Genomic DNA, 27,298 nt, shown 5'->3' on the forward strand with positions numbered 1-27,298 from the left:
CGAACAACTCCGGTTCCTGCATGAATGCTGAAAGAATCGAATCCTTCCACCATGTGTCAGATACAGACCACCAGTCAACAACCCACAAGCCAGGGATACAGCCAGACAGAACGGATTCAGGATGATCCAGGTAATGATTACAGACGCTCACAACAGACTTCACAAATACAGACAAGAAATTGCGCGCCAAAAATCGTTAATTTCAAAAACCACCAATCAGGAATGGACCCAGACCATAGAACAGGCCGTCACCATAGGACAGAACAGGACCACACGCCACAAAAAAACAGCACTAAAAGAAAAAATGGCCAAACTAACACACAACAGAAAGGACACCACAACACACACCTGGGTTAGAAACCTCTCCCACAGACAGCTCACAGACACGGAAGGAACAATACTGGCCAAGGGACTCAACTACAACCACAGGGACACCAAGACAGCAGACCTCCTAGCAGCACTTGAATGCACACTCAGGAACAATGGGCTGACAGAAGAGACACAACAAACAGTGACACAAAATATCGTACCTCTGATAACAAGGAAAAGACAAACACACAACCTCAACACCAAGGAGAGGGGAGCACTAAAATCACTAAGAAACGATAAGAACATAATCATACTACCAGCAGACAAAGGCAGAATGACGGTCATCCTGGACAAAGCAGAGTACATCCAAAAAGCGCAACTACTTGCAGATACCAACACCTACCAAAAGAGGGAGTTTGACCCCACCCCACAGCTCACCAATAGGATAAACAACACACTAAGGAATCTACAAAAAAACAGACAGATAACCAGGTCTGACCAACAGAGAATGAATCCTGAAAGCAACAACACCCCCAGATTCTATGGACTACCTAAAGTGCACAAACCAGACATCCCACTCAGACTCATAGTGTCACTACCAGGGACATCATCACACAAACTAGCTAAAGAACTACGGCAGAAACTGAAACACCTGATCAGTAGATCCAGACACTCTATACAGTCAACACAGCAATTCTTGGACATCATCAGAAACATACACATAGACAAGGAAGAAACTATGGTCTCATTCGACGTAACGGCACTGTTCACCTCTATCGACGAAACCTTAGCCAGAGAAACAATAGCCAACCTGCTGGACATACAGAACAGACAACAGGACATTGAACCTATCAACAAAGACGGCATACTCAAACTACTGGACCTGTGCCTCACAACACACTTCACATTCAACAACCAAATATATGAACAAATCAATGGCACACCCATGGGCTCACCCATCTCTGGACTCATAGCAGAAGCGGTAATGCAAAGATTAGAACAAACAGTCTTACCGCAAATTCAACCCAAACTCTAGGTCAGATATGTGGATGACACCTTTGTAATAATTAAAAACACAGAAATAGAGAACACACGTCGGATCATCAACGCCACACTCACAGGAATCCGATTCACTAGAGAGGAAGAAAAGGACAACCAACTCCCATTCCTAGACGTGATGGTACAGAGAACACCGAATGGAGAATTCACCACAAAGGTAGACAGGAAAGCCACACACACAGACCAAGTCCTGAACTATGAAAGCAACCACCCCAACACACACAAAAGAAGTTGCATTAAGACACTATTAAAAAGGGCCACAACACACTGCAGTACACCAGAACTACAAAAAGAGGAAGAAGAACACCTCTACAATGTATTCGCCAAAAACGGATACCTGCGCAATTTCATCAACAGATGCCTAAGGGAAAGACAACGGAACGAGGACATGCCACAACCCAAAGGACTAGCCATACTACCATACATCAAGAGCATTTCCGAACTGACAGCCAGACTACTGCGACCACTAGGACTCATAACAGCACACAAACCAACAGCCACTGTCAGACAACAACTCACCAGAACGAAGGACCCGATACCCAGCATGAGCAAAACCAATGTAGTGTACAAACTCCCATGCAAGGACTGCACAAAATACTACATAGGACAAACAGGAAGACAGCTAACAATCCGCATCCATGAACACCAACTAGCCACGACACAACACGACCAGCTATCCTTAGTAGCCACACAAGCAGAAAACAAGCAACATGAATTCGACTGGGACAACACTACTATTATAGGACAAGCCAAACAGAGAACAGCCAGGGAATTCCTAGAGGCATGGCACTCATCCACAGATTCAATCAATAAGCACATCGACCTGGACCCAATATACCGACCACTGCAACAGACAGCTGGAACTGACAACCGGAAGCGGCAGATTCAAACCACTACAAATGCCGGAGGAAAGATCACAGAAGCGCTTCACAGGAGGCTCCCAAGCACTGAGGATGTCACCTAGACAGGGGACGAAACGGCTGCAACACAAATTCCCAGCTCGGCGAACAGAACCACAACAATACAGATTTCTGACTGTGTCAGACAGATTTCTTTCATCAACAACAAATAACTGGTTTGTAAACAAAGGTAAACTTACTCAAAAATAAATAAATAAATAAATACAAACATAGATTTATATGTATGCATATTGTATCATTTCAAATAAAGACTACCATGCACACAAAACCATATACCTGAGAAGAAACAAAACATGGAAACTTTGAAGTTTACAAAATATTTGTAAAGTACTTTTTTTTTAGATTACTTACAGTGTGGAAACAGGCCCTTCGGCCCAACAAGACCACACCGACACGCAACCCACCCATACCCCTACATTTACCCCTTACCTAACACTACGGGCAATTTAGCATGGCCAATTCACCTGACCTGCACATCTTTGGATTGTGGGAGGAAACCGGAGCACCCGGAGGAAACCCACGCAGACACGGGGAGAACGTGCAAACTCCACACAGTCAGTCGCCTGAGGCGGGAATTGAACCCGGGTCTCCAGCGCTGTGAGGCAGCAGTGCTAACCACTGTGCCACTGTGCCGCCAGAGGAAAGATCACAGAAGCACTTTTGGTCCAGTAATAGTTGAACTCATGAAAACAGGGAAGTCACGATTTGTCCCAGATGGTTTTCTTCGAGCCATTTAAAAGGGGCTGTGGGGCTCAAGGCAACTTACACCATACGGAAACATTTGTACCCCCTTACCCGAACCAAACACCCAAATTTGCATAATGCGCAATATGTTTACAACATTTAAGTTTAAATTATTTAATATTGCAAACTGCTGAAGATTCGGTGCAATTCCTTGTGAAACTCCACTGGAAATAGCTTTCTGCTTTTCAAACACCCATTGGCTTTTGTTTCCCACCACAAAGCCAATTTTGTATCCAATCTGTCACTCTGATTTGGATTCCACTGAATGTTACTTTCCTGGCTAGTCTGCCAAGCAGAACCTTAACAAAAACTCAGCTGCTTCATTCCACAAATTAGCTTAGTTAGCTGCATGGCTGACTTATAATGCAAAAGGATATTAGCAGTGTGGGTTCAATTCCCACACTGGCTGAGGTTAGCCTGAAGGAGTCTGATTCCCAATCTCTCCCCTCATCTCAGGTGTGATGACCCTCACCAGGCATCTCTCCAATAACAAAGCAGCCCTATGCTCTGGTTAGAGCTTGCTGACTTTATCTTCTGCATCCCGAATAAACTCTGCATTGAAATCCATGTGAGACCATGAGCTCTTTCGATGATACTTCCCCTTTAATTCACAACCAAACATGATAGAAAAAAGGAGGAAAGCTGGGTGCACTCAGGTGCACGTAACTTGTTACAGGTATATATATATATATATATATATATAAAATCATTAATTTCTGTCAAGTAACCCCTCTGACTCCAAAAGTTTAACTTTGAAAGTAAAAACTTAACTTTAGCATTTAAAATTAAAATTTCATTCCTGCCAAATCTAATAACTGTTGGAGTTGTTTTTAAGAACTAAGAGTAAGAGAACATTGTTTCTACAAGCAGGAAGGTTGGTAATCAGAGTATATCATTTTAAGATAAAATAAAGCTTAAAATGAAACGTCTGGAGGAGATGAGGTGAATTCTTTTTCTCTGCAGCAAGTTATTAGGATCTGAGAATCACTGCCTGAAAAGGTGATGGAAGCAGACTCTGTAATAATCTTCAAAGGGAAATTGGATCAATATTTAATGGGAAGAAAATTACAGAGCTGTCAGGAAAGAGCAGGGAAGTGCAGCTAATTAGGTGGCTCTTTCCAAGAGTTGGCATTGATACAATGAGCCAGATGGCCACCTCCTGTGCTGTAAGATTCTTTGGTTTTGTTCAGACCTTTGTTAGATTTAACATACAGCTGAAGTGAATACATTTCAGTGGTTTATCAAGGAACATAAAAATCTGATTTTATAAATTTTAATAAAGTTTATACATTATAAACTTTGCAAACAGCATCCATAGTACTTTTGCTTTTTATAAATCAGACTATCAGTTCAACATTTTATTCTAGGCATTGTTAAAATAGTTTGAAATTTTACCACATTCAATTAATTGATGTGAGCATTTTGCTAATTGCAAGGCTTAACATTATTATGACAAATTCCCATGAACGAAATTGCACAAACCTTTCAGGTACTTTGTAAATAGAATTCTTCTATTTCCGTGTCAGATTAAATCAAAACAAATAAACATATCTAACCTGAAAAAACTAGAATAATATTCACTCTATTAACCTGTTACGAGATCAGACACTGATAAAGTCTGAGTTAAATCTTGATAGTGAGATATGTGGTGCCATAAAATAAAGTAGTAAAATTATGCCCCCTGGTGGTGATATGGGATTTTTCATGGCCTTTTAAAAGATCAGGCCTTTTTGAAGATTATTTCCTTGAGGCATTTGCAATAGCGCTAGTTTGTGATGCAGATTAACTCCAACGGCATGGGTTCAATTCTCGCCTGGCTAAGGTTATTGAAATAACTTCACAGAGGCCCGTATCCCATCACCAAGTCTCCCTTTACTTACACGTGTAGAGTCCTTGACACTGATCCAGCTCCCTCAGAGCCAGCTCTCAGAGTGAACAGAACATTTGACACACCTGTTTATATCTGTCAGCCAGGGCTCCCTGACTGGACCAGATTAACAGCAGCAATCAGGGAACTCATATTCTATGAGGTCCACCTGACTGACCTTGTTACAATCACTATAGTTATCATGAAAATCCTGCCTTCTCAACCTCTCTCTTCACCTGAGGTGTGTTGACTTTTAAGTTAAACCATCACCAGTCATCTCTCTCTCTCTCTCTCTGATGAGAGAATGCACTATCTTTAATTCAGAAATGATTTGGGAGAAAATCAGGTTTTACTCATTAACCACTCATGAAAAAACCTAATTTATTGATTGAAATTAATAAAATAAATTTGTTTAAATGTTCCACTATGACCTATGTAATACCAGGAACAAACATAGTGCAAGAACTAGCCATTGAATTAATAGAAAAATATTTTTTAAATGGCATGTAAGACACATCGAAGAAGCCAGGTAATATGTTTTGGCGGCAGGATGTAGGAACACATGGATGCAAGAATGATCCAGCTCAAACACATCCACGGAAAGCTTTGTAACTTGAGCAGCTTCAGCCCAGAGTTTATAAACCGAGGGCCAAGCTACGGACACTGCACATGACACATCAGAAAGGGAAAGGCTACATGGGCATTTTATTCCAGGAGCGTTGTCAGACGTGTCAGAATAGGACCAGGTCTTCTGGTTTTGTTAATAATTGAGGAAAAGAGTTTGTGACAATGAGCAAAGTAGGCAAGGGGGTGCAGAGCAACTGGAGTGCAGCAGTATAAGGTGATTTATCGTGAGAGAGGTTGATACCATTCTCTGCAGAAAAGTGAGAAAGTCCAGATGCTTGTGCTGCCTCCGCAATGTCAGGGTTTCAGGACAAAAAGGAACTCGTAGTGCACGAGGCAGGATCAGTGGGGGGGATCCATGTGATGCACATAGAACTAGAAAAGATGTTCTGTACAGAAACGATGAGGAACTAGGCACTACGTTAACAACAGAATCTCAAAAGGTTATAACCTCGGAATTACTATCTGAGCCAAATTGACTTAGTGGATGTAAAATTAGAGAGTTGAATATGTGGCTCAAAGACTAGTGTAGAAATGTGTTCCATGGGCCATTGGACCAGTAATGGAGAAAGGGCAGAGAGTTAGAAGCTAGGAATACACTAACAATCAAGAATAGATTTTACAACTAACAAAACTAAACATTCAATATCTCAATAAACTTAGCATTCATTCCAAATTAGCTGAATTGATAGTGTACATTGAAGTAAATGGCTTCAGGGTGGCAAGGATTGGGTCCTGAATTGTGAAGGGTAAATGACATTCAGGATGAATAGGAAACCAGATAAAGGTGGAAGGGATAGCATTTTTAATCAATGATGACATGTTAGCTATGTTAGAGATGACTTTGGATCAGGAGATCAGGATGTAAAATCAGTTTGGGTGGAGATGTAGGGGAAGAAGTCTCTAATAGGAGTGGACTACATGCCCCCTGACATTCACCAACATGTTGGACAAAGAGTACTAGGAGAAATATTGGGTGCTTGTGATAAAAGGACAGCAATAGTTGTGGGTGAGTTTAATCTACATATAAACTGCAAAGATCTGACTGGCTGTAGCAGCCCAGATGAACAGTTCATAAACATTTAAAGATGGTTTCTTAGAGCAGCACATATTGGAACTGATTAGAGAGCAGGATATATCAGGCTTGGTATGTGCAATGTGACAGGATTAATTAATGAAATCAGACTTACCATAGCAGTTACACGATATAATTGAATTTTACCTCCAGTACGAAAGGAAGAACCCTGAAGTGAAGATTAGTAATCTAACTGTAAATATGTGAACCTGATATGAACTGGGATACCAGGGTCAGCAATCGGTCAATAGAGACATGGTGGCAGATATTTTAAGGGGATAATCTGCCAGTACAACAACAAATTCTAAAAGAATTAACTGTCTGGGGTTACCTAAAGAGCTTAGATAAAAGCATAGAGCTGTGTCAAGGTGCATGGCAGATCAGATGATTAGTCACAACATAAAGGACAGACAGTGACTAGCAGATTAATCAAAATAAAGAAAATAGGGCATGACAGGAAGCTCACTAAGCGTGTAAAAACAGAGAGCAGGCATTTTGACAGGTATTTATAGAGGAGTGAGTGAGTGTTGGTCCTCTAGAGAATAGAATGGGGAGTTAATGGTGGGTAATAAGTAAACTGCACTTGAAATGAATAAATATTTTGCTGCTGTCTTCACAAAACATTCCGATAATAGTCATAAATCAACAGGTTCAAGGGTGTGAGTAATTGAGTGAAATTACAATTGAGGAAAATTCTGTGTTGGAGCTGTGGGTGACAAGACTGATAGACCCGATAGACCGATTTTAACACTAAAAGCAGGAGATTGCAAGGGGATTTGAGGAAAACTTTTCTCACCCAGAAAAGGACCTAGAATATATTGTCTGGGAAGGTGGCTGAAAAATACTTAAATGACCACTTGCAGTGTCATAACGTTCAAGGTTATGGGCCAAGTGCGGGGAAGTGGAACTAGTGTCAACAGTACAGTATTTTTGGTGATACAGATTTGATGAGCAAGGGGCTTCCTGTGTACTGTATGATTCTATGAGAAGAGAAAAAAAGAAATGTCATGGCAGTTTGAAATAGTATAGTGAGGGGTATAAGTAAAGTTGCCTACTCAGTGCCAGAGTTTGGACAGCTACTTTCTGAGGCTAATGATCCACAATTGCTATAACCCACATCAGCACCAAAAACATCAAAAGGACTAGGATAGAGGTTTTGCAAACTCAAGAACATAACCCCAAGTGGATTATTACTGAAAGACTGCTGTGGGGGTAGTGAACTTCACTTCATGGACTACTGGGGCAAGTGGTTAGCTGTACCATTGAGATGGTGTTCACTTGGACCATGCTGGAGTCTGTGTTTCAGCTTACCCCGTAACCAGGAAAGTAGAGAGAGTTTTTAACTGAACTATGGCAGTGAGGGTTCAAGTTTGGATAGATGTAACAAATCAAATGGCAGAATCACTAAGAGAGAGAAACAGTTATCTACGAAACTGAAAGTCTGAAAATGACAGGAAAGCACAGAAGGAACAAACCTAAGGATGTACAAACAAGATATTACAAAGATAACAAAAAGAGAAATCTAAAAGTTTTGTATCTTAATGAACATAGAATTTACAAATATCCACTCCCTCCACCACCGCCGCACAGTGGCAGCAACATCTGCCATCTACAAAATGCGCTGCAGAAATTCATTAATATGGGAAATAAGACCAGAAGATATAGGAGCAGAAGAAGGCCACTCAGCCCATCGAGTCTGTTCCACGATTCAATGAGATCATGGCTGAGTTGATAATCCCCAACTCCACTTCCCTGTCTTTTGCCCATGACCCTTAAATCCCTTACTGATTAAAAATCTGACTATCACAACCCTGAATATACTTAACAACCCAACTTCGACAGCCCTCTAAGGCAAAGAAGTCCAGAAATTCACTACCACTAAGAAAAGAAATGACTCCTCATCCCTGTATTAAAAAGGCAATCACTTACTCTGAGATGATGCCATTGGGTTCCGGATTCTTCCATGAGGGAAACAACCTCTTCACACCTAACTTGTCAATTCCTTCAATAATCTTGTATGTCTGAAGAAAGATCACACTCAGTCTTTCAGATTCCAGTAAGTACAAGTCCAGTTTACTCCTCAGAAGATGGACTCTCCATTCCTGGTAACAGTCTGATGTACCTTCTCTGAATTGTGTGCAATGGCAGGAAATCTTTCCTTGGAAAAGGGGACCAAAAATGTCACAATATTCCGGCTGTGGTCTGCATGGTCATTATTTATTCTGAGCAGTCTACCATGTCGAGCATATCAAATACCTTACTATGATCTCTGTAGACATCAATTGCACTATGTTCATCAATGTGCTCGCCCAAAAATTTTTTAAAGTTAGTAAGACACAATGCTCCCTTAATAAAGCCATGCTGACTATCACTGAGTACTCCATGTCTTTCTAAGTCTCACTTAATCCCATTTCTCAGTATTGTACCCGTTTATCAATTCTCCTATTTCAGATTCTAAAGAACCTACACTTATCTTCACTAACCTTTCTCTTCTTATACATTTATAGAAGCTTTTCTGTCTCAAACAAAAACATAACTTCCTGGAGAAAAGCAAAGACTGCAGATACTAGAGAAACAAAAACAGAAATTGTCAGAAAAACTCAGCAGGTCAGGCAGAATCTGTTGAGGGAAAGCAGAGTCAACTTTTTGAGTCCAGAGACCCTTCTTCATAACTCACTGGATTCCAAATGTTAGCTCGGTTTCTCTCTTCACAGATGCTGCCTCACCTGCTGAGATTCTCCGGCAATATCTGTTTTTGTTTCTGATCCCTCGCGTCTGCAGCTTTTTGCTTTCTTTAGGATTTTCAGTCCGCCTTTATATTCCTTCCAGGTTTACTTTCACAATTTGTACATACACCTTTACCCTCCTGTGTGGTCATGATTTGGAGGTGCCAGTTTTGGACTGGGATGGACAAAGTTAAAAATCACACCACACCAGGTTATAGTCCAACAGGTTTATTTGGAAGCGCAAGCTTTCAAAGTGCTGTTCCTTCATCAGGTGGTTGTGGAGAATAAGATCATAGAGTACAAAATTTATAGCAAATGTTTACAGTGTAATGTAGCTGATAATATATATTGAAAAAGACCTGGATTGTTTGTTAAGTCGCTCATCTTTTAAAAAGGGCAGGTTGGTTACAGTTCTTTCACATGTAAAGTCCAGAACTTTCTGGAAGTTATATTCTCAAATGAACTTTAACAATTGGTGCCATGTTGGCCCAGATAATGTATTGAAGGTGTGAGGTGCCCTGTGTGAGGCTGTCTGTGCCCCAATGTTGAAGTGAATTGAATGGAATTGAATTTATTGTCACATGTACCGAGGCACAATGAAAAGCTTTGTCTTGTGAGCAATACAGGCAGGTCACAGAGTTAAGTCGCACAGATAGTAAATAATAGGCAAACAGCAGCAAAAACAAAACACAGGTACAGGTGAATGTTAAGAGTTTGTGAGTCCATTCAGTATTCTAACAACAGTAGGGTAGAAACTGTTATGAAACCGGCTGGTGCGTGTGTTCAGGTTTCTGTACCTTCTCCCCGATGGTAGAGGTTATAGAAAAACATTGCCAGGGTGGGATGGATCTTTGGGAATGCTGGCAGCCTTTCCTTGATAGCGGGCCTGGTAGATGGATTCTATAGATGGAGGGTGGCCTTTGTGATTGTCTGGGCTGAGTTCACCACTCTGTAACTGTCTCCGATCTTGAATGGTGCAGCTGCCATACCAGGTAGTGATACATCCAGACAGAATGCTCTCGATGGTGCACCTATAAAAGTTGGCATGGGTATTCGCTGTCATGCCAAATTTCCTCAGCTGCCTGAGGAAGTAGAGACGTTGTTGGGCCTATTGTAACCAATGCATCCACATGAAGAGTCCAAGAAAGCTTGTTGTGGATGACCACTCCCAGGAACTTGACACTCTCCACCCATTCCACCTCTGTGCTGTTAATGTGTCGGGGGCATGAGTAATATCCCACTGAAAGTCAATAATGAGTTTTTGGTTTTGCTGGCATTGAGAGCTCAGTTGTCCTCAGAGACTGATTATAATTTTAAAAAAGGATTTACAGAATCTTAGATGGGTTCATGCAGTTTTTAAGCAAAATTAAATGTAATTCTGCAAGTACAAATTCGCCCCACAAACTTAAATGTGTGTTTGTGTGTGAGTGTGAGTGTGAGTGTAAAGTATGTGACAGCATGCATTTGTGAGTGTGGGTGTGCATGTGTGAGCATATGAAAGAGAGCTTTTGTATGAGAGAGGGTCTGCGTGAGTGTATGGATCTGCAGGAGTGTGTGTGTATGCGCGTGTGTGCATGTGTATCTGTAGGAGTGGCTGTGCGTCTGAGTGTGTGTGCCTGTCTGTGAGTGTAGTGTAGTGGGGTCACCTGTAGTCTGACATGAACCCTAGGTCCCGGTTGAGGCCATTCCCATGGGGTACAGAACTTGGCTACCAGCCTCTCTCGATCACTTTGCGTTGTTGCCTGTCCCGCATTCCGCCTTGGAGGATGGACACCCAAAGGTCCGAGATTGAATGTCCTGGACCACTGAAGTGTTCTCGACTGGGAGGGAACACTCCTGTCTGTTGACTGTTGTGAGTTGTCCATTCATCTGTTGCTTTAGCCTCTGCTCGGTCTCACCAATGTACCATGCCTCAGGGCATCCTTGCCTGCAGCGTATGAGATAGACAACGTTGACCAAGTCACATGAGTACCTGCCACATACATGGTGGGAGGTGTCCCCAAGTGTAATAGTGGTGTCCATGTCCACACTCTGACACGTCTTGCAGCGTCTACAAGATCGTATGGTGATGTTCTGAAAGCTGGGCAATTTGCTATGAACAACGATCTGTTTAAGGTTTGGTGGCTATTTAAAGGTGAGAAGTGAAGGTGTGGGGAAGGTCTTAGCAAGGTGCTCATCCTCATTGATAATGTGTTGCAGGTCACGAAGAACATGATGTAGTTTTTCGGCTCCTGGGAACAACGAAGGATACCCTGTCGGTTGCATCATGAGGTTAGCTGTGGGTTTGTGGTAGAGTGAGGTGCTGAGGTGTCCATACTTGATGGAGTTTCATGTGTCCAAGAATGAGACAGATACTAGAGAGTAATCCATTGTGAGTGTGATGGTGGGATGAAACTCGTTGATATCCCTGTGTGGTTGTTTCAGTGACTCCTCACCATGAGTCCAGAGGAGAAAATGCCGCCAATGTACCTGGTGTATAGAATTAGTTGGAGGTTCTGCATAGAGGAGAAGTGTTGTTCAAACCTGTGCATGAAAATGTTGGCATATTGGGATGCAGATTTGGTCCCCATGGCTGATCTGTAAATTTGTACTTGCAGAATTACATTTTATTTTGCTCAAAAACTGCATGAACCCATGTAAGATTCTGTAAATCCATTTTTTAGATTAGAATCAGTCTGAACATTGGGGCACCTCACATCTTCAATGCATTATCTGGGCCACCATGGCACTTATTCTTCAAGTATACTTGAGAATGTAACTTTAAGAAAGTTCTGGAATTTACATATGAAAGAATTGAAACCAACATGCCCATTCTAAATGATGAGAGACTTAATAAACAATACAGGTCTTTTTCAATGTATAATTGCAATTGCATCACACTGTAAACTTTTGTTATAAATTCTGTGTCCTACAATCTTATACTCCACAACCACCTGATGAAGGAGCAGTGCTCCTGAAGCTAGTGCTTCCAAATAAACCTGTTGGACTATAACCTGGTGTTGTGTGATTTTTAACTTTGCACACCCCAGTCCAACACCAGCATCTCCAAATCATGACTACCGTCAATACCACTAGCTGCCAGCTTAAAGTGGAGAGGATCTTCAAGAAGATCGTACATATCGACACAGACATCAAGTTTCTACGGAAATGCAGGCAAGCAGGAAAGGTCCCAAAATGATTACGAATCAAGTCAACATACAACACAAACTACGCGGAGACTTTGCCACCGCACCTCTCACAAACTCCTCCATCATCTCGTGCACCAACTCTACAGCAGACGCCACAACCTGGAAATTCAGATGGAGTCTACACTCTCAGCCTGCACTCAGGATACAGCAGTGCAGTTATGGAACATTGCCAAATAGGCAAGGCAACAAAACTACACCACGTACATGCACACCAAGAACAAAAAACTGGAGCAACCAGGCATCACCACCAACAGTAGCCAAGCCCACCCTGGCACCACAGTGGATCATGATATCACCGCGGGGAAGTCGACTGTCAACTTATTGGACCACACCCTTCAACCGGAAGAGATTGAAGTTCTTAGCAGGGGTCTCAATTTCGGCCCCACCACCAAAATGGACCCCATGGGTCTTGCAGCAGACATGGAGGAATTCTTCAGACGAATGAGACTCCGGAAATCCTTTCATGATGCCAGCAGTGATCCCACTAAGCCCACTGAGGAACCAGAACATTCATCGCAGGGATCCATAGAGGCGAGACCAAAGAAGGAGTCAATTCGGACCCCACCAGAGGGCTACTGCCCTGGGCTTGACATGTACGCTCAAACCATCAGGAAATATATAAATGCCAGGTTCATTAGCTGCACCACAAGGTAGAGCAAAACATCACCCGTTCACAGCGCAATGCCATCCAGGCTCTCAAAACCAATCACAACATTGTCATCAAACCAGCAGATAAAGGAGGAGCCGTTGTCATTCAAAATAGAACAGATTACTGCAAGGACGTTTACCGGCAACTGAACAACCAGGAACACTACAGGCAACTACCAGCTGATCCGACCAAAGAACACACCCGAGAATTAAATGCATTGATCAGGATTTTGGATTCAGTCCTTCAGTGTTCCCAACATGCACTCATCCCACGGACTTCTTGCGTAGGTGACTTCTACTGCCTTCCAAAAATACACAAAGCTAACACACTGGGATGTCCCACCGTATTAGGCATTGGATCTCTGTGAGAGAACCTCTCTCGCTATGTCGAAGACAGAGAGTCATAGAGTCATAGAGATGTACAGGATGGAAACAGACCCTTTGGTCCAACTCGCCCATGCTGACCAGATATCCTAACCCAATCTAGTCCTACCTGCCAGCACCCAGCCCATATCCCTCCAAACCCTTCCTATTCATATACCCATCCAAATGCCTCTTAAAGGTTGCAATTGTACCAGCCTCCACCACTTCCTCTGGCAGCTCATTCCATACACGTACCACCCTCTGCATGAAAAAGGTGCCCCTTAGGTCTCTTTTATATCTTTCCCTGCTCACCCTAAACCTATGCCCTCTAGTTCTGGACTCCCCCACCCCAGGGAAAAGACTTTGTCTATTTATCCTATCCATTCCCCTCATAATTTTGTAAACCTCTATAAGGTCACCCCTCAGCCTCCGACGCTCCAGGGAAAACAGCCCCAGCCTGTTCAGCCACTCCCTGTAGCTCAGATCCTCCAACCCTGGCAACATCCTTGTAAATCTTTTCTGAAACCTTTCAAGTTTCACAATATCTTTCCGATAGGAAGGAGACCAGAATTTCACACAATATTCCAACAGTGGCCTAACCAATGTCCTGTACAGCTGCGACATGACCTCCCAACTCCTGTACTCAATACTCTGACCAATAAAGGAAAGCATACCAAACGCCTTCTTCACTATCCTATCTACCTGCGACTCTACTTTCAAGGAGTTATGAACCTGCACTCCAAGGTCTCTTTGTTCAGCAACACTCCCTAGAACCTTACCATTAAGTGTATAAGTCCTGCTAAGATTTGCTTTCCCAAACTGCAGCACTTCACATTTATCTGAATTAAACTCAATCTGCCACTTCTCAGCCCATTGGCCCATCTAATCAAGATCCTGTTGTAATCTGAGGTAACCTTCTTCACTGTCCACTACACCTCCAACTTTCGTGTCATCTGCAAACTTACTAACTATACCTCTTATTCTCAAATCCAAATACAGGGGACCCCAGATTTTGTTGCAACACCAAGATTTCTTACAGAAATTCAGCATGCGCGAACCAATCAAACCGGGAACATTCCTCGTCACAATGGACATTTCCGCACTCTACACCAGCATCCCCCACAATGATGGCATCGCGGCAACAGCCTCAGTACTCAACACCAACAACTGCCAATCTCTGAACACCGTCCTACAACTCATCCGCTTTATCCTCGACCACAACATCTTCACCTTTGACAACCAGTTCGTCATCCAGACACATAGAGCAGCCATGGGGACCAAATCTGCATCCAAATATGCCAACACTTTCATGCACAGGTTCGAACAAGACATCTTCTCTTCACAGGACCTCCAACTAATACTATACACCAGGTACATTGACAACATTTTCTTCCTCTGGACCCATGGCGAGTAGTCACTCAGAAAACTACACAGTGATATCAATGAGTTTCATCCCAGCATCAGACTCACCATGGACTACTCTCTAGTATCTGTCTCATTCTTGGACATGCATCTCCATCAAGGATGGACACCTCAGCACCACACTCTACCGCTAATCCACGGATAACCTTGTGATGCTGCACTTATCCAACATATTAAAACAGCCATCCCCTATGGACAAGCCCTACACATACACCGGATCTGTTCAGATGAGGAGGAACGTGACAGGCACCTAGAATACTGAAGGATGCCCTCATAAAAATGGGGTATGATGCTCAATTCATTGACAATAGACAATAGACAATAGATGCAGCAGTAGGCCATTCTGCCCTTCGAGCCTGCACCACTATTCATTATGATCATGGCTGATCATTCCCAATCAGTATCCTGTTCCTGCCTTATCTCCATACCCTTGATTCCACTGTCCTTGAGAGCTCTATCCAACTCTTTCTTAAACAAATCCAGAGACTGGGCCTCCACTTCCCTCTGGGGCAGAGCATTCCACACAGCCACCACTCTCTGGGTGAAGAAGTTTCTCCTCATCTCTGTTCTAAATGGCCGACCCCTTATTTTTAAGCTGTGTCCTCTGGGTTCAGGACTCACCCATCAGCGGAAACATGTTTCCTGCCTCCAGAGTGTCCAATCCTTTAATAATCTTATACATCTCAATCAAATCCCCTCTCAGTCTTCTAAGCTGAAGGGTGTACAAGCACAGTCGCTCCAATCTTTCAACATAAGATAGTCCTCCCCTTCCAGGAATTGACCTCGTGAACCTACGTTGCACTCCCTCAATGGCCAGAATGTCTTTCCTCAAATTTGGAGACCAGAACTGCACACAATATTCCAGGTGCGGTCTCACCAGGGCCCTGTACAGCTGCAGAAGAATTCCTTTGCTTCTATACTCAATCCCTCTTGTTATGAAGGAGAAAGTAAGGGCTGCAGATGCTGGAGATCAGAGCTGAAAAATGTGTTGCTGGAAAAGCGCAGCAGGTCAGGCTGCCTGACCTGCTGCGCTTTTCCAGCAACACATTTTTCAGCCCTTATTATGAAGGCCAGCATGCTATGAGCTTTCTTCACTACCTGCTGTACCTGCATGCTTGCCTTCATTGACTGGTGTACAAGAACACCCAGATCTCTTTGTACTGCCCCTTTACCTAACTTGACTCCATTTAGGTAGTAATCTGCCTTCCTGTTATTGCCACCAAAGTGGATAACCATACATTTATCCACATTAAACTGCATCTGCCATGCATCTGTCCACTCACCTAACCTGTCCAGGTCACCCTGCAGTCTCCTAACATCCTCCTCACATTTCACCCTGCCACCCAGCTTTGTATCATCAGCAAATTTGCTAATGTTACTATTAATACCATCTTCTATATATTAATATATATTGTAAAAAGCTGCGGTCCCAGCACTGATCCCTGCAGTACCCCACTGGTCACTGCCTGCTATTCCAAAATGGAGCCCGTTTATCACTACTCTTTGTTTCCTGTCAGCCAACCAACTTTCAATCCAAGTTAGTACTTTGCCCCCAACACCATGCGCCCTAATTTTGCTCACTAACCTCCTATGTGGGACTTTATCAAAGGCTTTCTGAAAGTCCAGGTACACTACATCCACTGGATCTCCCTTGTCCATCTTCAGAGTTACATCCTCAAAAAATTCCAGAAGATTAGTCAAGCATGACTTCCCCTTCATAAATCCATGCTGACTCTGACCTATCCTGTTACTGCTATCCAGATGTGTCGTAATTTCATCCTTTATAATTGACTCCAGCATTTTTCTCACCACTGAGGTCAGACTAACTGGTCTATAATTTCCTGCTTTCTCTCTTGCTCCTTTCTTAAAAAGTGGTACAACATTAGCCACCCTCCAGTCCGCAGGAACTGATCCTGAATCTATCAAACTCTGGAAAATAATCACCAACGCATCCACGATTTCTAGAGCCACCTCCTTCAGTACCCTGGGATGTAGACAATCAGGCCCTGGGGACTTATCAGCCTTCAGACCTAACAGTCTCTCCAACACCAATTCCTGGCAAATATAAATTCCCTTCAGTTCAGGTCCTTCAGCCACTGTTACCTCAGGGAGATTGCTTGTGTCTTCCCCAGTGAAGACAGATCTGAAGTACCAATTCAATTCTTCTGCCATTTCTTTGTTCCTGGTAATATATTCCCCTGTTTCTGTCTTCAAGGGCCCAATTTTAGTCTTAAGCATTTTTTTCCCATTCACATACCTAAAAAAACTTTTACTATCCTCCTTTATATTTTTGGCCCGTTTATCTTTGTACCTCATTTTTTCTCTGCGTATTTCCTTCTTAGTAATCCTCTGTTCTTTAAAAGCTTCCCAGTCCTCCGTTTTCCCACTTATCTTTGCTATGTTATACTTTTTCTCTTTTAACTTTATATGTTTCTTAACTTCCCTCGTCAGCAATGGCCACCCATGCCTCCTCCTAGGATCTTTCTTCCTTTTTGGAATGAACTGATCCTGCAACTTCTGCATTATACACAGAAATATCCGCCATTGTTCCTCCACTGTCATCTCTGCTAAGGTATTGCACCATTGAACTTTGGCCAGCTCCTCCCTCATAGCTCCATAGTTCCCTTTATTCAACTGAAATATTGTCACTACCGATTGTACCCTCTCCCTTTCAAATTGCAGATTGAAGCTTATTGTAGTATGGTCACTACCTCCTAATGGCTCCTTCACTTTGAGGTCTCTGATCAATTCTGGTTCGTTGCACAATACCAGATCCAGAATTGCCTTCTCCCTGGTAAGCTCCAGCACCAGCTGTTCTAAGAATCCATCTCGGAGGCACTCCATAAAGTCTCTTTCTTGAGGTCCAATACCATCCTGATTCTCCCAGTCTACCTGCATGTTGAAATCCCCCCATAACAACTGTAGTAGCATCTTTGCAACAGGCCAATTTCAGCTCCTTATTCAACTTACACCCTACATCCATACTACTGTTTGGGGGCCTATAGATAACTCTCAAGAGGGTCTTTCTACCCTAAGAATTTCTCAGCTCTATCCACACTGATCTACATCCTCTGATTCTAGGTCCCCCCGCACTGAATATCATCCCTTACCAACAGGGCCACCCCATTGATCACCAGTTCCGACATGCGACAGTGAGAAATTCTAATGACCTCCTCAGGAGACAGACATGAACTGGAACCGACAGGGTACACTTCGTTTCCCAGGAGAAGAAAACTACACCATGTACTTCTCAGCTTGCAACACGTTATCAATGAGGATGAGCAACTCACCAAGGCCTTCCCCATGCCTCCACTTCTCACCTTTAAACAGCCAGCAAATCTCAAACAGATCAGACACACATGTACACACACACTACTACAGACCCATACACTCACACTGACCCTCTCTCATATGCTTACACATACACGCCCAAACTCACACATGCACCCTTTACACTCACACTCACACACATGCACATACACACACATTCTCACGGACACTCATAACCTCCCCGCATACACACACACCCAGATGCAGACACACACACATAAGTTTGTGGGGTGAATTTGTACTTGCAGAATTACATTTTATTTTGCTCAAAAACTGTATGAATTCATGCAAGATTCTGTAAATCCGTTTTTTAGATCAGAATCAGTCTGAACATTGGGGCATAGACAGCCTCACACAGGGCACCTCACACCTTTAATGCATTATTGGGGCCAACCTGGCACCTATTGTTAAAGTTCACTTGAGAATGTAATTTACAGAAGGTTCTGGGATTTATAATGAAAGAACTAAAACCAACATGGTCATTCTAAGAAGATGAGAGACTTAACAAACAATCCAGGTCTTTTTCAATATAATTTCAGTTACATCACACTGTAAACTTTTGCTATAAATTCTGTGTCTTACAATCTTATTCTCCACAACCACCTGATGAAGGAGAAAGGTTTAGATGGAGAGGAATTTCTTAAGTGTGTACAAGACAATTTTCTGATTCAGTATGTGAATGTACCTACTAGAGAAGGTGCAAAACTTGACCTACTCTTGGGAAATAAGGCAGGGCAGGTGACTGAGGTGTCAGTAGGGGAGCACTTTGGGGCCAGCGACCATAATTCTATTCATTTTAAAATAGTGATGGTAAAGGATAGACCAGATTTAAAAGTTGAAGTTCTAAATTGGAGAAAGGCCAATTTTGACAGTATTAGGCAAGAACTTTTGAAAGCAGATTGGAGGCAGATGTTCACAGGTAAAGGGACGGCTGGAAAATGGGAAGCCTTCAGAAATGAGATAACAAGAGTCCAGAGAAAGTATATTCCTGTCAGGGTGAAAGGGAAGGCTGGTAGGTATAGGGAATGCTGGATGACTAAAGAAATTGAGGGTTTGATTAAGAAAAAGCATATGTCAGGTATAGACAGGATAGATTGAGTGAATCCTTAGAAGAGTATAAAGAAAGTAGGAGTATACTTAAGAGGGAAATCAGGAGGGCAAAACAGGGACATGAGATAGATTTGGCAAATAGAATTAAGGAGAATCCAAAGGGGTTTTACAAATATATTAAGGACAAAAGGGTAACTAGGGAGAGAATATGGCCCCTCAAAGATCAGCAAAGTGGCCTTTGTGTGGAGCCACAGAAAATGGGGGAGATACTAAATGAATATTTTGCATCAGTATTTACTGTGGAAAAGGATATGGAAGATATAGACTGTAGGGAAATAGATGGTGACATCTTGCAAAATGCCCAGATTACAGAGGAAGAAGTGCTGGATGTCTTGAAACGGTTAAAAGTGGATAAACCCCCAGGACCTGATCAGGTATACCCGAGAACTCTGTGGGAAGCTACAGAAGTGATTGCTGGGCCTCTTGCTGAGATATTTGTATCATCGATAGTCACAGGTGAGGTGCCAGAAGACTGGAGGTTGGCTAACGTGGTGCCACTGTTTAAGAAGGGTGGTAAAGACAAGCCAGGGAACTATAGACCGGTGAGCCTGACCTCGGTGGTGGGCAAGTTATTGGAGGGAATCCTGAGGGACAGGATGTACATGTATTTGGAAAGGCAAGGAATAATTTGGGGTAATCAACATGGCTTTGTGCATGGGAAATCATGTCTCATGAACTTGATTGAGTTTTTTGAAGAAGTAACAAAGAAGATTGATGAGGGCAGAGCAGTAGATGTGATCGAGATGGACTTCAGTAAGGCGTTCGACAAGGTTCCCCATGGGAGACTGATTATCAAGATTAGATCTCATGGAATATAGGGAGAATGAGCCATTTGGATACAGAACTGGCTCAAAGATAGAAGACAGAGGGTGGTGGTGGAGGGTTGTTTTTCAGACTGGAGGCCTGTGACCAGTGGAGTGCCACAAGGATCAGTGCTGGGCCCTCTACGTTTTCTCATTTACACAAATGATTTGGATGTGAGCATAAGAGGTACAGTTAGTAAGTTTGCAGATGACACCAAAATTGGAGGTGTAGTGGACAGCGAAGAGGGTTACCTCAGATTACAACAGGATCTGGACCAGATGGGCCAATGGGCTGAGAAGTGGCAGATGGAGTTTAATTCAGATAAGTGCGAGGTGCTGCATTTAGGGAAAGCAACTCTTAGCAGGACTTATACACTTAATGGTCAGGTCGTAGGGAGTGTTGCTGAACAAAGAGACCTTGGAGTGCAGGTTCATAGCTCCTTGAAAGTGGAGACACAGGTAGATAGGATAGTGAAGAAGGCGTTTGGTATGCTTTCCTTTATTGGTCAGAGAATTGAGTACAGGAATTGGGAGGTCATGTTGCGGCTGTACAGGACATTGGTTAGGTCACTGTTGGAATATTGCGTGCAATTCTGGTCTCCTTCCTATCGGAAAGATGTTGTGAAACTTGCCAGGGTTCAGAAAAGATTTACAAGGATGTTGCCAGGGTTGGAGGATCTGAGCTACACGGACAGGCTGAACAAGCTGGGGCTGTTTTCCCTGGAGCATTGGAGACTGAGGGGTGACCTTATAGAGGTTTACAAAATTATGAGAGGCATGGATAGGATAAATAGACAAAGTCTTTTCCCTGGGGTTGGGGAATCCAGAACTAGAGGGTATAGGTTTAGGGTGAGGGGGAAAGATATAAAAGAGACCTAAGGGGCACCTTTTTCACGCAGAGGGTGGTACGTGTATGGAATGAGCTGCCAGATGATGTGGTGGAGGCTAGTACAATTGCAACATTTAAGAGGCATTTGGATGGGTATATGAATAGGAAGGGTTTGGAGGAATATGGGCCGGGTGCTGGCAGGTGGGACTAGATTGGGTTGGGATATCTGGTCGGCATGGATGGGTAGGACCGAAAGGTGTGTTTCCATGCTGTACATCTCTATGAGTCTATGACTCTAATTGCAAAGACTTGTGGTGCTAGAAACAATGCAATTTACACCCCATTGTGTTTATTCCACAGAGATGATCACCCAATGCATAGGTCAATTATAGAGAGGAGTTTAATTCAGAGATCCAAATGATGATAAGCAGCTCTCCCATCCTATCTTTTCCTTCCTCACAGTTGCATTTAATGTTTCTTAAATTATTGCAAATTATTGTGTCCCCTCCCACCTCCCAGAAAGACAAAGACATGAATGCAGCAGACTTGGCTGAAATAAAAAGTCGAGAGTGTCATAAATGATCAGATTGGTGTCTACATTTTGCGCAGGAATGAAAGTTTGACCTGAGTTGGCTTTCAAATTTCCTTTAAATTCCTCCCATTGAAATTTCTTGCCATTTCCATTCGAAATGAAACTGGATTAACATCACCAAAACAAAGGAGGTTTATCACTATCATTTTATGTTTACTAATTTAGTACTTTTGGTCATCAGAGAATGAACTCTTCGCATTGGCACCCTTAGTTAGGTCAAATAGATAGGGTGAAGCTGTTTCTGTTTGTAAAAGGAACAAAGATGAAAGGGCAAAAAATAATGCTCAAATGAACACTGGTTATTTAGATAGTGTACAGAGGCTGGGGAAAGGCAGAGGCTGGCACTCAGTACAGGCGCAATGGTTTCAATGGCCTCTTTCTCCACCTTCAGCGTTCCAGAAAGACCACTCCCTCCGTGACTCCCTCGTCAGGTCCACACCCCCCACCAACCCAACCTCCACTCCCGGCACCTTCCACTGCAACCGCAAGAAATGCAAAACTTGCGCTCACAACTTGCCCCTCACTTCCCTCCAAGGCCCCAAGGGATCCTTCCATATCCATCACAAATTCACCTGCACCTCCACACACATCATTTACTGCAACAGCTGCACCCGATGTGGCCTCCTCTATATTGGGGAGACAGGCCGCCTACTTGCGGAACGTTTCAGAGAATACCTCTGGGACACCCGCACCAACCAACCCAACCGCCCCATGGCTCAACACTTCAACTCCCCCTCCCACTCCACCAAGGACATGCAGATCCTTGGGCTCCTCCATCGCCAGACCATGGCAACACGACGCCTGGAGGAAGAGCACCTCATCTTCCACCTAGTAACCCTCCAACCACCAGGGATGAATGGAGATTTCTCCAGCTTCCTCATTTCCCCTCCCCCCACCTTTTCTTAGTCCCAACCCTCAGACTCAGCACCGCCTTCTTGACCTGCAATCTTCTTCCTGACCTCTCCGCCCCCACCCCCTCTCCGGCCTATCACCCTCACCTTAACCTCCTTCCCAATGCCCCTCCCCCAAGTCCCTCCTCCCTACCTTTTATCTTAGCCTGCTTGGTACACCTTCCTCATTCCTGAAGAAGGGCTTATGCCCAAAACATCGATTCTCCTGCTCCTTTGATGCTGCCTGACCTACTGCGCTTTTCCAGCAACACATTTTTAAGCTCATGACTCTAACTCGACAAGTTAGTAATACTCCCTGACACATATTCCATGTCTCACTCTTCTCTTCCAGAAACTTTCTGGGCTTGGTTTTCAAATGAGTTTCAAAACCTCAAAGTTGTACATATATAGGGGTCCTGTGATCCAACTGTAGTGAAATACCCCTACCTTACACTTGATTCATCCTTTTGAATAAAGCCAATATTCCACTTGCTTTCCTTTTTTAAAATTTTTTCATGGGCTGTGGGCATTACTAGCTGGGTCAGCATTTATTGCCTGTCCCTAGTTGCCCTTGTGAGCTGCTTTCTTGAACTGCTGTAGTCCATGTACTGCAGGTAAACGTAAATGCCCTCAAGAATGAAATTCCGGGATTTTGATCAAGTGACACCAATAATATATTTCCAAGTCAGGATGGTGAGTGGCTTGGAGAGAACAATGTTTCTATGTATTTGTTGCCCGTGTCCTTCTATATGGCTTTGGAAGGTGATGTCTACGGATCTTTGGGTGAATTTCTGCCCTGCCTGTTGTAGATAGTACACACTGCTGCTGCTGAGTGTCATTGGTGGACTAAGCAGATAAAGTGCCAATCAAGCAAGCTGTTTTGTCCTGGATGAGCCACACTCATTCAGATAAGTGGCTGACATTCAAACTAGTCGTGCCTTGTGCCTTGCAAACAGTGGACTAGACTTCAGCAATCAAGATGTGAGTTACTCACTGCAGGATTCCCAGCTGCTCTTGAATCCATTGTATCTATATGGTTAGTCCAGTTCAAATTCTAGCCATTTGAGGAATTCAGTGATGGAATGTCATTGAATGGCAGGGATGATGGTTAGATTCTCTCTTGTTGGGCAGTTGTGTGGTATGAATATTACTTGCAAGATTTCATTCCAAGTCTCCAGGAATAAAAACAAACAATACAAAATGGCATGTAATCTGTGGTATATGGTGTGGAATATTTTAGCTGTGATATATTACAAACTTTACAGAAGGTGTCATGGCTTTATTTATTACTGTGAATGTGGTCAGCAATCTCATAGAATCATAGAGATGTACAGCACAGAAACAGACCATTTGGTCCAACCTGTCCATGCTGATCAGATATCCCAACCCACTCTACTCCCACCTGCCAGCACCCAGCCCATATCCCTCCAAACCCTTCCTATTCATATAGCCATCCATATGCCTTTTAAATATTGCAATTGTACCAGCTTGCACCACTTCCTCTGGCAGCTCATTCCATACACATACCACCCTCTGTGTGAAAAGTTGCCCTTTAGGTCTCTTTTATATCTTCCCCTTCTCACCCTAAACCTATGCTGGGCGGCACGGTGGCTCAGTGGTTAGCACTACTGCCTCACAGCGCCAGAGACCTGGGTTCAATTCCCGCCTCAGGCAACTGTCTGTGTGGAGTTTGCACATTTCCCCCCCGTGTCTGTGTGGGTTTCCTCCAGGTGCTTCGGTTTCCTTCCACAGTCCAAAGATGTGCAAGTTAGGTGAATTGGCCATGTTAAATTGCCCGTAGTGTTAGGGGCAGGGGTAAATGTAGGGGAATGGGTCTGGGTGGGTTGTGCTTCGGCGGGTCGGTGTGGACTTGTTGGGCCGAAGGGCTTGTTTCCACACTGTAAGTAATTTAATCTCTAATTAGGTTGCTTACAGTGTGGAAACAGGCCCTTTGGCCCAACAAGTCCAAACCAACCCTCCGAAGAGCACCCACCCAGAGCCATTCTCCTACATTTACCCTTTCACCTAACACTATGGGCAATTTAGCATGGCCAATTCACCTAACCTGCACATCTTTGGACTGTGGGAGGAAACCGGAGCACCCAGAGGAAACCCACACAGACACAGGGGGAATGTGCAAACTCCACACAGACAGTTGCCTGAGGCGGGAATTGAACACAGCTCTCTGGCGCTGTGAGGCAGCAGTGCTAACCACTGTGCCACCATGCCGCCGTAATCTATGCCCTCTAGTTCTGGACTCCCCGATCCCAGAGAAATGACTTTATCTATTTATCCTATCTATGTCCCTTATCATTTTATAAACCTCTATAAGGTCACCCCTCAGCCTCCGGCGCTTTAGGGAAAACAGCCCCAGCCTATTCAACTTCTCCCTGTAGCTCAAATCCTCCAACCCTGGCAACATCCTTGTAAATCTTTTCTGAACCCTGGCAAGTTTCACAACAGGAAGGAGACCAGAATTACATGCAGTATTCCAACAGTGGCCTAACCAATGTCCTGTACAACCGCAACATGGCCTCCCAACTCCTGTACTCAATTCTCTGACCAGTAAAGGAAAGCATACCAAACACCACCTTCACTATCCTATCTACCTGCGACTCCACTTTCAAGGAGCTATGAACCTGCACTCCAAGGTCTCTTTGTTCAGCAACACTCCCTACGACCTGACCATTAAGTGTATAAGTCCTGCTAAGAGTTGCTTTCCCTAAATGCAGCACCTCGCACTTATCTGAATTAAACTCCATCTGCCACTTCTCAGCCCATTGGCCCATCTGGTCCAGATCCTGTTGTAATCTGAGGTAACCCTCTTCGCTGTCCACTACACCTCCAATTTTGGTGTCATCTGCAAACTTACTAACTGTATCTCTTATGCTCACATCCAAATCATTTGTGTAAATGAGAAAACGTAGAGGGCCCAGCACTGATCCTTGTGGCACTCCACTGGTCACAGGCCTCCAGTCTGAAAAACAACCCTCCACCACCAGCCTCTGTCTTCTATCTTTGAGTCAGTTCTGTGTCCAAATGGCTAGTTCTCCCTGTATTCCATGAGATCTAACCTTGCTAATCAGTCTCCCATGGGGACCCTTGTCGAATGCCTTACTGAAGTCCATCTCAATCACATCTACTGCTCTGCCCTCATCAATCTTCTTTGTTACTTTTTTTTTAGATTAGATTACTTACAGTGTGGAAACAGGCCTTTCCGCCCAACAAGTCCACACCGACCCGCCGAAGCGCAACCCATTCCCCTACATTTCCCCCTTCACCTAACACTACGGGCAATTTAGCATGGCCAATTCACCTAACCTGCACATCTTTGTGACTGTGGGAGGAAACCGGAGCACCCGGAGGAAACCCACGCAGACACTGGGAGAACGTGCAAACTCCACACAGTCAGTCACCTGAGTCGAGAATTGAACCCGGGTCTCTGGCGCTGTGAGGCAACAGTGCTAATCACTGTGCCACCGTGCTGCCCACCAAAAAACTCAATCAAGTTTGTGAGGCATGAGTTCCCACGCACAAAGCCATGTTGTCTATTCCTAATCAGTCCTTGCCTTTCCAAATGCATGTACATCCTGATCCTCAGGATTCCCACCAACAACTTGCCCACCACCAACATCAGGCTCACTGGCCTATAGTTCCCTGGCTTGTCTTTACTGCCCTTCTTAAATAGTGGCACCACATTAGCCAACCTCCAGTCTTCTGGCACCTCACCTGTGACTATCAATGATACAAATATCTCAGCAAGAGGTCCAGCAATCATTTCCCTAGCTTATTACAGAATTCTAGGGTACACCTGATCAGGTGCTGAGGATTTATCCAGTTTTATGCGTTTCAAGACATCCAGCATCTTCTCCTCTGTAATATGGACCATCTATTTCCCTACATTCTATATCTTCCATGTCTTTTTCCACAATAAATACTGATGCAAAATATTCATTTAGTATCTCCCCCATTTTCTATGGCTCCACACAAAGGCCGCCTTGCTGATCTTTGAGGGGCCCTATTCTCTCCCTAGTTACCCTTTTGTCCTAAATGTATTTGTAAAAACCCTTTGGATTCTCCTTAACTCTATTTGCCAAAGCTAACTCATGTCCCCTTTTTGCCCTCCTGATTTCCTTCTTAAGTATACTCCTACTGCCTTTATACTCTTCTAAGGATTCGCTCAATCTATCCTGTCTATACCTGACATATGCTTCCTTCTTTTTCTTAACCGAAATCTCAATTTTTTTCATCATCCTGCATTCCCTAAACCTACCAGCCTTTCCTTTCACCCTGACAGGAATATACTTTCTCTGGACTGTCATTATCTCATTTCTGAAGGCTTCTCATTTTCCAGCTGTCCCTTTACCTGCAAACATCTGCCTCCAATCAGCTTTTGAAAGTTCTTGCCTAATACCGTCAAAATTGGCCTTTCTCCAATTTAGAACTTCAACTTTTAGTTCTGGTCTATCTTTTTCCATCACTATTTGAAAACTAATAGAATTATGGTTGTTGGCCCTAAAGTGCTCTCCCACTGGGACCTCAGTCACCTGCCCTGCCTTGTTTCCCAAGAGTAGGAAATGTGTTGCTGGAAAAGCGCAGCAGGTCAGGCAGCATCCAGGGAACAGGAGAATCGACGTTTCGGGCATAAGCCCTTCTTCAGGAAGGGCTTATGCCCGAAACATCGATTCTCCTGTTCCCTGGATGCTGCCTGACCTGCTGCGCTTTTCCAGCAACACATTTCCAGCTCTGATCTCCAGCATCTGCAGACCTCACTTTCTTCCCAAGAGTAGGTCAGGAGA

The 27,298-nt window shown here is 43.7% G+C and overlaps 1 protein-coding gene across 1 annotated transcript in view; it reads left to right on the top strand.

Annotated features, from left to right (window-relative positions):
* The first annotated feature begins 304 nt into the window (after nt 1-304).
* The window catches only part of LOC148151812 (uncharacterized), a 30,519-nt gene continuing 3,525 nt past the window's right edge, over nt 305-27,298 (top strand). Inside the window, exons 1-2 of the mRNA XM_087992909.1 lie at nt 305-1,063; nt 12,690-13,105. Coding sequence (XP_087849035.1) covers nt 305-1,063; nt 12,690-13,105 — 1,175 coding nt within the window. The remainder of the gene's footprint in view (nt 1,064-12,689; nt 13,106-27,298) is intronic.

This window comes from Chiloscyllium plagiosum, unplaced genomic scaffold, assembly GCF_037043375.1.
Source record: "Chiloscyllium plagiosum isolate Xiang-an unplaced genomic scaffold, Cpla_swu_hap1 HiC_scaffold_2, whole genome shotgun sequence".
Lineage (NCBI taxonomy): Eukaryota > Metazoa > Chordata > Chondrichthyes > Orectolobiformes > Hemiscylliidae > Chiloscyllium > Chiloscyllium plagiosum.